Below are 12,054 nucleotides of genomic sequence, written 5' to 3' on the forward strand. Positions count from 1 at the left end.
TCTCTAGAGCAGAGCAGGGGTTCTGAAGGAGATCTCTAGAGCAGAGCAGGGGTTGTGAAGCAGCTCAAGCCAGAGATCAGAGAGCACTTCTGACAGAGGGACTGCCTATGGAGCACTGCAGAGGCAGTGAATGGTAAAATCTAATTTAATTTTCTCAGTCCTGAAATAAAAGCAAGGTGGGTAATCACAGCATAAGGCTACATGCACACGATCGTATGTGTTTTGCGGTCCGCAAATTACAGATCCGCAAAAAAAACAGATGACGTCTGTATGGCATCCGTTTTTTTTTTTTTGCGGATCCATTGTAACAATGCCTATCCTTGTCCGCAAAACGGACAAGAATAGGACATGTTATATTTTTTTTTGCGGGGCTACGGAACGGACATACGGATGCGGATAGCACACGGTGTGCTGTCTGCATTTTTTGCGGACCCATTGAAATGAATGGGTCCGCATCCAATCCGCCAAAAAAACGGAACGGACACGGAAACAAAATTCGTTCATGTGCATGAGGCCTAAAGGTATAATTAACCACTTTACTCTGGCTTCTACTTAGTGCTGTCAAACTCCCTTTTCAGAATACACTAGGAAATAAATGCCATTTTCTCTGATATGTTACCTATGAATCATTCCTTCAAGTATATCTATTGATATCCTGCATGTCTGGGAAAACTATACATTTGCCTTGAAGTTCCCAGACAGCACTAAATAACACCTCTACATGAATTCCTCACATTCTCTTTAATCACTGTCATATGCTGTCATTGCATACTGATACCAATAAAGGTTAAATGAACCAAAAAAAAAACACGCCATATTATACACAAAATTACTCACCGCCATAAAGTACAGCACACAGTCAGCAGAGCAAATGGTTTCAAACACAAAAGTGATCCTGCCAATTTCTGCTCCATTTGCTCCGGATGTTGGAGGTCTGAAAATGGAAAAAGATAGAAAATGTGGAATGTCAGAATATATTGTCATTATAGTTGAATGTAGTTTTCACCAACAGTGGTTCTCTTACAAAATATGGAAAAACCTGCATTAAGATTTAAACAGTTTCATAGCTTACTTAAATCCTGGAACATGGAGATTTAGAAGCAAGTAATCATTGTCAGATCCACCGGTTCCACTATGGACATGATCTCCAGCAACTTCCCAACCTGTACAATACATAATTTAGTGTACCGTGATTTAATGTGAACACAGAAACTAATTATAAGAAATAGAACTTTGGAGCATGATAGATTGAGGAATACGAAATTTAGGATTTGTTTTCGCTGACGGGTTAAAAAAAAAAAAATTGCATCTGTCCAATACAAATAAATAGGGTTTATAAAAGTCAATGCATATTCCACCAAAACAACCCCATTAGGATGTATGAGGCAGATTATCAGTTACAGAAATGTGAAAGTTCACGTCTAAATTTTAATAAAATAATAAAATAGCAATGATCATCTGCACATACATGTTTTAGGGGAAAAAATGCATAACATAGATTGTCCAGCAGAGGGAGACATTCTATTAGAAAAGAGTTCTGGCAGTTATCAGTTCTTCAACTATAATGTTACTTAGGACAGTTAAAAGGGCAGCACCATCAATTTTATTTTATCACATTTTAAAGGGGCTATGCAGTGGTATAATACTGATGACATCGTCAGGATAGGTCATCAATATCAGATCGGCGGGGGTCAGACTCCCAGCACCCACACCGATCAGATGTTTGAAGGAGTCAGGGCGCTGCATCCTTTTCAACATTTAACTGCATGCCGTCGCCCTCATGTATCTGATTGATAGGGCTACCGGGAGTCGGACTCCTGCCGATCTAATATCGATGACCTATCCTAAGGGTAGGTCATCACTGCACAACCCTTTTAACAGCCTACATGTTAATTTGTAATTTTTTATTTTTTATTTTTTGGGGGGTTTACAAGAAAACAACTACATGGTTTACTCAGGGCCGGATTAACATAGGGGCTGATGGAGCTGCAGCTCCAGGCCCCTGAGTGAAAATAGGCCCAGCAGTGCTGTCAACACATCTAGCAGCAGCCCGCAATTGCCCCTCTCCCCGGCCGAGCTGGCGGCGCGGTCGGCCCGGCCCTGGACCCTGTTGTCCCTCTTGAAAACTTGTGTGCGGTGCGGGGCGCCGGCACAGGGAGATGAGCGCTTCTATTGTGGAAGCGCTCATCTCCATCTGTATAGCGGCAGGGCAGGGGAGAGGCGTGTCCCTCCCCTGTGTCTCTGATAGGCTGCCGGCCTAGTGCCTGCAGCCTATCAGAGGCCGGCGCAGACGCCATCGTGCGGCCTGCGGCCTGAGGCCTGCATCGCATCGCTGAGGTAAGTATAAGTTGTTTTTTTTATAAATACTTTTACTGGCACATGATGGGGGCATGGGGGGCCCTCTTGTTATACTGGCACATGATGGGGGGGCCCTCCTGTTACTGGCACATGATGGGGGCATGGGGGGCCCTCTTGTTATACTGGCACATGATGGGGGGGCCCTCTGGTTACTGGGGCATGGGGGGGGGCCCTCTTGTTATACTGGCACATGATGGGGGGGCCCTCCTGTTACTGGCACATGATGGGGGCATGGGGGGCCCTCTTGTTATACTGGCACATGATGGGGGGCCCTCCTGTTACTGGCACATGATGGGGGCATGGGGGGGCCCTCTTGTTATACTGGCACATGATGGGGGGGCCCTCCTGTTACTGGGACATGATGGGGGCATGGGGGGGCCCTCTTGTTATACTGGCACATGATGGGGGGGCTCTCCTGTTACTGGGGCATGGGGGGGCCCTCTTGTTATACTGGCACATGATGGGGGGGCCCTCCTGTTACTGGCACATGATGGGGGCATAGGGGGCCCTCTTGTTATACTGGCACATGATGGGGGGGGCCCTCCTGTTACTGGCACATGATGGGGGCATGGGGGGCCCTCATGTTATACTGGCACATGATGGGGGGCCCTCCTGTTACTGGCACATGATGGGGCATGGGGGGGCCTCTTGTTACTGGCACATGATGGAGTATGGGGGGGTCTCTTGTTACTGGCACATGATGGGGCATAGGGGGGCTCTTGTCACTGGCACATGATGGGGGGGCTCTCTTGTTACTGGCACATGATGGGGGGCTCTCTTGTTACTGGCACATGATGGGGCATAGGGGGGCTCTTGTTACTGGCACATGATGGATGGGGGGCCCCCTTGTTGCTGGCACATGATGGGGGGCATCTATGGGGGCACATTTTACTGGCACATTATTGGGGGGCATCTATGGGGGCACTTATTACTGGCACATTATTGGGGCACTTTTTACTTGTACATTATTGGGGTCACTTTTTACTGGCACATTCTTGGTGGGCACTATAGGGGCATCTACTGAGGCCACAAAGAAGGGGTATTTTTTATGGGGGGCTCTGTACAGTAGCATTTTATACTTGGGCACATTATGGTGGGTACTGTTGGGGAGAGGAGTACTATGGGGTCATCTACGGGGGCACTAAGAAGGGGTATTTTATACTTGCAAATTATGGGGGACACTGAGGGCATCTACTGAGGCATTTTATACTGGTAAACTATGGGAGGCACTAGGAGGAAGTGGGAGAGGAGCACTATGGGGGCATTTACTGGGGGCACTATTTAGGGGTATTTTATACTGTCACATTATGGGGGCACTAAGGGGACATTAGCTCAACTGGGGGCATTACAAGGGGGTATTTTTTGCACTGTCTATTATAAGGAGAATTATTACTATTGGGGGGGGCATTATGGTGGGCTTTATTACTCCCCCATGGTATGACCCCCTAGTAGCAGCACCAGCCTCTCCCTGCTCTGCTATCCCTCTGTCCCTTCACCAAATCCTTATTATGAAATCTTTCTCATTAGGATAAAACACAACATCAGCTCCGCCGAGCCCCCGGCCAAAGTGTGGAAGTGGTGTCCGAGATCCCCAAGGGCCAAGCCAAGTAATTGTAAGTTTTCATGTGAAATATGTTTGTTATACACATATAGCATCCACTGTGCCACACAATGTACAGTATACCTCTACACTGTGCCACACAATATACAGTATACCTCTACACTGTGCCACACAATGTACAGTATACCGCTACACTGTGTAGTCTGTTCTATAAGCACCATTGTTTTTGCCCTGTGAGTTCATGCCTGCACCTTCTTTGACACACACACATCCCGTATGGGGATTGCGGTGCATGCACAGTCTCAGGTTCCTACAGACTCCACATTTGTGTACCGCAATCCCCATACATGGCACATGCGCAGGATCTCAACACGTCGCTGTCAAGTGAGCCGTTGGTGTCAACCAAAGGAGCGGGCATGACTTCACACGGGAGAGGTATTACGATCTGGAGGACACAGAGGACCCCCTACCACACCTCTTTTGACACTCTGGGCCCCCATAAGTGTTTTACTTAAAAAGGTATGCAAGGTATCAATACATCAACATCTATTCAGCTATGAAGATAAAACACTAGTGATACACCGGCGCTTGCACTGAAATAGACTGACGCAGCGGTACCGCAACGGTATCGCCACCGTTGAAAATCAAGTAAATGATGTATGTAATATATGTATTAGGTACTGCGCGACATATACCCCTTTAAGGCTACTTTCACACTAGCGTTCGGGGCTCCGCTTGTGAGTTCCGTTTGAAGGCTCTCACAAGCGGCCCCGAACGGATCCGTCCAGTCCTAATGCATTCTGAGTGGATGCGGATCTGCTCAGAATGCATCAGTCTGGCACCGTTTGTCCTCCGCTCCGCTCAGCAGGCGGACACCTGAACGTTGCTTGCAGCGTTCGGGTGTCCGCCTGGCCGTGCGGAGGCAAACGGATCCGTCCAGACTTACAAGGTAAGTCAATGGGGACGGATCCGTTTGAAGTTGACACAATATGGCTCAATTTTCAAACGGATCCGTCCCCCATTGACTTTCAATGTAAAGTCAAAACGGATCCGTTTGCATTATCATGAACAAAAATGGTAAAAAAATCACAAACAACTACTTGGGTCCAGCCCCCTACACCTTTCCTCATCCTGAACGGCACTTAAAAGAAAAGAAAAAAGAAAAAACCAGAAAGACGCAGGAGAACAGCTCTCGCAGATGAACATCTAGGATAAGGTATTCCAAAAAAATCTGTGAGTTTCTGTATTATTTACTGCGGACCTTCAAAGTGGCGAACAGGCAAGGAGACTTAAAGGGGTATATGTCGCGCAGTACCTAATACATACAGGGCCGGATTAAGAGCATCATGGGCCTGGTGCTGAGGATTTTGCTGGGCCTTTTTATGGAACTGCACTCAGTGTCTTAATTACATATATATTTTATCGATACCATTAAAGTATTTTGTTCCTGCAACTACCCCTTCATTTGGCGTCTATCTTGGCAACATGGAGGGGGACCACGGGAGGGGGACCCTGAGGGTGGGGCACCCTCAGGGCACTATAGTGTCAGGAAAACCGCTTTGTTTTCCTGACACTATAGTGATCATTTAACATGACTATGAAGATTACTGTTTTCTAGCTGCTGTGGACTGTGGACAACAGCAGCTAGAAACAGTAATTTTCATAGAGCTGTGTTATGATTTATGGACACAGCACTCAGCATGCTTAGCCAGTCAGATAGAAGGCTGGCTAAGTATGCTGAGAGCTGTGTCTAAATAACATAACACATTAAAGGGTTTCTATCACTTGGTATCACATATTTAGGTGTCAGACACTAGCGATCCGCTAGTGTCTGCTCTAACAAACCATCCTAATATGATAGGTTTTGGGGCAGCCGTTTTGCTAAAATAACAACTTATATCTATATGCTAATGAGCCTCTAGGTGCTATGGGGGCGTCATTAGCACCTAGAAGCTCCGTCTACCTTCCTAAACTGTCGACGCCCAGCGCGTCCCTCCAGCCCGCCCATCTCCTGCTGAATGCGATCCTCTCCGTGCGCGTCTCTGTTCTGCGCATGCGCAGTGAATGTCTGACCGCTTCCCTGCTCAGACATCTCCACTGCGCCTGCGCCGATGACATCATAGTGCTCCGAGGAACAGGCGCAGTGGAGATGTCTGAGCAGGGAAGCGGTCAGACATTCACTGCGCATGCGCAGAACAGAGACGCGCACAGAGAGGATCGCATTCAGCAGGAGATGGGCGGGCTGGAGGGACGCGCTGGGCGGCGACAGTTTATGAAGGTAGACGGAGCCTCTAGGTGCTAATGACGCCCCCATAGCACCTAGAGGCTCATTAGCATATAGATATAAGTTGTTATTTTAGCAAAACGGCTGCCCCAAAACCTATCATATTAGGATGGTTTGTTAGAGCAGACACTAGCGGATCGCTAGTGTCTGACACCTAAATATGTGATACCAAGTGATAGAAACCCTTTAAAGGGATTCTGTCACCAGGTTTGACCCCTGTCAGCTAAAAATATGCTGATGTTCAGGGCGTCTTCACGATTCCTAATGTGGGCTGATAAATGTCATCTGTGGGCTTATTTAGCTAAAAAACAGCTATTACTAACCTGTCAGTCAAACAAATAAGGTGCCCAAGGGGATGTTAATGAATGCAAGGTGTCGGCCGCACCCACCGCCGTTCGTGCCCAGCGCCGCCTTTCCGGACTTCTGCGCCGCCTCCTAATCCTCTGTGCCGCCTCTCGCTCTCCCTCCCTCCCCCCTCCTCCTGCTGTAAGATCTCGCGCATACAGGGGTTGAGCGAAGTGCCGGCGCATGCGCACTTCGCTGTAAGAAGCCAAATGGAGAAGTCTGCACGGGCGCATCAGGCAGAGCCCTGTGCGCAAGCGCGAGATCTTACAGCAGAAAGAGGGGGGAGGGAGGGAGAGCGAGAGGCGGCACAGAGGATTAGGAGGCGGCGCAGAAGTCCGGAAAGGCGGCGCTGGGCACGAACGGCGGCGGGTGCGGCGGGCATCTTGCACCCATTAACATCCCCTTGGGCACCTTATTTGTTTGACTGACAGGTTAGTAATAGCTGTTTTTTAGCTAAATAAGCCCACAGATGACATTTATAAGCCCACATTAGGAATCGTGAAGACGCCCTGAACATCAGCATATGTTTAGCTGACAGGGGTAAAACCTGGTGACAGAATCCCTTTAAAGAAATTACTGTTTCTAGCTGCTGTGGACTGTGGACTAGCAGCTAGAAACAGTAATTTCTTTAATGTGTTATGTTATAGAGACTGAGCCCTCAGCATGCTTAGCCAGTCAGTAATTTTCATAGTGCTGTTATGATTTATGGAGACAGCTCTCAGCATGCTTAGCCAGCCTTCTATCTGGCTGTGCTTCTTGAGAGTCACAGTCCACAGGCTCAGAAACAGCCAGATAGAAGGCTGGCTAAGCATGCTGAGAGCTGTCTCCATAAATCATAACAGCACTATGATTGCCCTCCCTTCCAACTGGATGAGTTTATCTGATACCTGCCCTGCTCCAGAAGCTCCTGCTGTCTCACGGGCTGGTGTGGCTGAGCGCTGTGGGCCGTGTGCTGGTCGAAACTGCTGAGTAGGTTGTACACAGCGCAGCGTGCAGGAGGGATAACCACGGGCGCACTGAAGTCATATCCGGCAGGCCTGCATTACAGGAACCGCACCAGCTGCTCTGACGTCCTGCCGCCGGATATCCTGTGACGTATATCCGGCGGCAGGACGTCAGAGCAGCTGGTGCTGTTCCTGTAATGCTGCGGCCCGCCGGATATGGCCTCAGTAGTGATGGGAAGTTCGGATCTTTCAGATGAATCGCTTAATTTGAACCAGCTCATTCAAATGAACCGATTCATGAATCGGATCTTGGGTTCACTTGCTGAGTGACTAACTGCTGAGCTGACTCGCAAGTGAACCGAAGACTCTAGGTGCCGGTGCGCATGCGCAGATGCTATCCATTCGATTCACTTGCTGCTGCTGACTCAGTCATCTCTTCAGCTCTCTAATGAGTGAGTCCGGATCAGGAAGAGTGATTGATTATAGTGATAGTGAAGGGAAGCTGAGGCTGACGCCGGACAGGAGGACTCAGGAGCTGTCACTGTGGTGTGCATTGTTGTCTGTTGTGCATTGTTACCCACAGTGACAACAGTCTCGACACTGACAGTAGTACAACCAACCAAGTGAAATGTGAATGCACAGGGAAAACTATGTGCTGAATTGATAACAGTATTACAGTAACACAGTCACTGGCTGATAATAAAATAGTCCCCACTTAATGGAATCCATAAAGGAGATGTGAACCCACCCATAGTTATATAGCTACTGAATGAGATGCCTTTAACATATATATCTCCTGAGAAGCCAATTTGATCCTAAAGGGTTAATTCAACCTGTAATCTAAACTCTGTGTCATCTGTCACTTCTCTTATCTCTCTGCTCCTGTCAAAGGCGTACATAGAAATCACTGGGCCCCATAGCAAGAATCTAAATTGGGCCCCCATTCCCCTTTCATAGCCCCTCCCACTACCCATTCCAGGCCTCTCTCTTTGTTCCATGAACTATGTTCGCTGCTGTTTTATAATTTATGCCATCAGGGCCGGATTGGGATTACAAAACAGGCCTGGCACACAAAAGAGGTATAATAGATACAGTGTGTACAGATGTATAGTGTATACAGCAGTGTACTGATATGTGAGGAACGTGGTATAATATATGCAGTGTGTTCAGGTATATAGTATACACAGCAGTGTACTGATATGTGAGGTACGAGGTATAATAGATGCAGTGTACAGATATATAGTATATACAGCAGTGTACTGATAAGTGAGGTACGAGGTGTAATAGATGCAGTGTACAGATATATAGTATATACAGCAGTGTACTGATATATGAAGTATAAATTACAGCTCGTACCTCACATATCAATCCAATACTGTATATACAATATACCTGTACACACCATCTATTATACCTCGTACCTAACATATCAGTACACTGCTGTATATACAATATATCTATACACACTGCATATATTATACCTTGTACCTCACATATCAGTACACTGCTGTATATATTATATATCTGTACATATTGCATCTATAATACTGTGCAATATATGCAGTGTGTGTATATATATAGATGTGAGGCATACAAGGTATAATACTGTAGATGCAGTGTTTACAGAAATATGTGGTCAGTTATGCATGTGTGTGTGAAGTACATGAGGTTGTGGTCACTGTACCTGTCTGAAGTATGATACATGAGTGAGCAATGAGTAAAAACAGGGCATGGAGGGGGGGGGGGGGGGTAAATGATGAAAAGTGGAGGACCTCCTCTTACCACTCCATTCCAGTCTGTATGGATCAATGCAGAGCTGCTTGTGAACTTCTAATACTTGCTGTTAGGGGTTGAAGGACCTGTGATGATGTCATCACAGGTCCTGGCAGATGTACCTTTCAAACCTAGGAACTACACCATTTTTGGTGCAGTTCCTTTGCTAGATTCTGCAGGACCTGTGATGCTGAAGATGATGTCATCACAGGTCCTGGCAGATGCACTGTTCTAACCTGAGAACTACACTTTACACTGTGCAGTTCCCTTACAGGACCTGTGAAGACTCCCTGTACTACTCAGACAGCTCAGAGCTGCTAGGGCTTGCCTTGCCTCAGCTCTGATTGGTTGGTGGGCGGGGAGGGGAGGGGCTGGCAGAAGCAGCTTCCACTCTAGGCTCATATTACGCTCCTCCCGAGTCCCTCCCTCAGGCTCCCTGCTGCCTGCGTCATTGTCTGTGTGCTGCTATGTGACGCTGCGCTGTGTACAACACAGGACTTTTAACCCTCCCGACGGCCTTTTGGCTGGCAGATGGGCCTATTTTATGGTAGGGGCCTGGAGCTGCAGCTCCATCAGCCCCTACGTTAATCCGGCCCTGAATACATATATCTATTCAGCTATGCTGGTGATTTCATATGCATAAAACATATGACAGATGCACTTTATTTGTGTTATAAAAAATTGCTCTGCGTTGCGTTTTCATTTTCTATAAAAAGGCCCATTAAAATCTTCAGCACCAGGCCCATGATGCTCTTAATCCGGCCCTGGGTTTACTAGATATCATTTTTTTAAGTCACTCCATGTATTCTAGTTCCTACCCTGGTTCTTTAGCCCTTAAAGAAGTCCATTTTTTTTTCTTAATTACTTAGTCCCCACTTCTCTGTTTGGGCTCTGTGGCTCCTGGACTGTCTTCACCGCACCTCCGCTCCCTGCATGACAGATCCCACGCACCACTGTAGCCAAAGATTGGCCTCAGCAGTGACATGTCCCCAAGCAGTAGGTCACTGCAGGGTCACGTACTTCTTGAGCACATGACACCACTGAGGCCAGTCACTGGCTGCGGCGGTACACGTGACCTCATCCATGTATGAAGTTTGCACGCTGGAACTGAAAGTCTAGTGAAGCCTGGAAGGCAGGAAATCCAAATGGAGATGAGGAGAGCAAGTAAGTGTAGCTCTCTTCACAGGTCCTGCTGGGTGGGGGGACATATAAAAAAAAATAATTCCAGACAACCCCTTTAAGGAAGCAGCCAGTTTTCAAGTTATTGTTTATTTTTCACCCTGCCTTATTTTTCACTCCATGACATTTTGTTATATTTCCATGTATCAAACTGTGGGAGAGTTCTTTTTCTGCGGGGTGAGCTGTAGATTTAGTGATACCCTTTTAGAGTATGTATGCCATTTTTATCACTTTTATTAAATTTTTTGGGGAAGCGTAGTGACCAAAAATACGATTTGGCTATTTTTCTTTCTTTTTTTTCATTATGATGTTTACCATATGGGACACTACTTTTATATTTTCATAGTTCTGTTTTTTTCGGATGTGACAATACCAATTATGTATTTGTTTATTTTTATTTTTAAAATTAGGAAAGGGGGATGATATGAATTTTTAATTCTTTTGATACTTTTATATTTTTTTTAAACTTTTTTTTTGTAAACTAAAAGCTCTCTTAGATGTCTCGAACATGTGAGTGTTAAATCAATTATACAAGAGACTGCAATGGTAAAGCATTGCATTCTATGGGAAAATTGTCTTGTTCCTATTATGCCCTGCCATAAGCAGAGCTCAATAGGAATTTTGTTACGGTCGGCCTAGCAGCCTTTACTCTCGGCTAAAAATGTTTGTGATTGGTGTAATCACCAATCATGGACACTGTCAACAGGTGTGTGCTATATAATACAGGAATCACTGGCCAGTTACGTTGCCTGCTCAGCTCCTATGGGGACACCATATTTAAAACTCTGTACAAGCATGGTGGATGTTACTGAGGAGTTAACTTTCTACTTTCTGTGGACTTTCTGCATAGAAAACAGCCTCGCTTTGCTTTTTCAGTCAGATCATTTACTTTAATCAGAGAGAGCACCCCCTGTAGTGACTCAATTAGAGCTTACACATTACACTATTCAATGCAGTGCTCTTCTTTGGGATCTTTATCGAGGCCTATCAAGAGAACAACAGAGCTGTCATACTGTTATCCCAATTGTAAAATCTACTATTATACTAAAAGATAATATATTTACCTCACAGCAGCAATAAACTAAAGGTTGATTTACAAGTACCAATATTTTCGGGAACAACCGTTCCTGCAACCGCTCATTCTTGATAATCTGGCCATCTAAAGGTGCCACTGATCACCCGATGAACAAGCATCGTTCCTGGGAAGCAGATCATGCGGTCTAAACAGCCATCTGCTGCCCAGAAACAATGACTCTGTATGGGGACGAGCGATTGCTATAACAATCCCTCCTCATACTGTGAAGGAGATGCATGTAAATGCAGCGGTCTCCTCCACTGAACGAGCAGCCAACTGTCAGGGAGGAACGCTTCTTTCCCGACAATCGGCCACTCCATCGGACCATCTAAAGCCGCCTTATCTATACAGGAGATTTATCTCTCTGTGCTGTCTGCTTCAGAATATTTTGTATTTCATTTTCAATTATATAGTACTGCCGAAATAAAATAAAATAAATTTAGAATCTAAAGAGTTTGAAAAATTGTTTTCTAAGAAAATTGAGTTTAAAAAAAAATAACCCGTTCTGACATCCCTTTAAAGAGCAAGATTGTCT

General features: G+C 46.1%; 1 protein-coding gene across 1 annotated transcript in view; it reads right to left on the reverse strand.

The window, feature by feature from the left end:
- ELAPOR2 (endosome-lysosome associated apoptosis and autophagy regulator family member 2) overlaps positions 1–12,054 on the reverse strand; it is a 115,570-nt gene that overhangs the window by 35,043 nt on the left and 68,473 nt on the right. Inside the window, exons 11-12 of the mRNA XM_040413134.1 lie at positions 1,073–1,163; positions 838–934 (exon numbers count right to left, since the gene is read on the reverse strand). Of these exons, the coding sequence (XP_040269068.1) occupies positions 838–934; positions 1,073–1,163 (188 nt within the window). The remainder of the gene's footprint in view (positions 1–837; positions 935–1,072; positions 1,164–12,054) is intronic.

The sequence above is a fragment of the Bufo bufo genome, chromosome 1 (assembly GCF_905171765.1).
Source record: "Bufo bufo chromosome 1, aBufBuf1.1, whole genome shotgun sequence".
Taxonomy (NCBI): domain Eukaryota; kingdom Metazoa; phylum Chordata; class Amphibia; order Anura; family Bufonidae; genus Bufo; species Bufo bufo.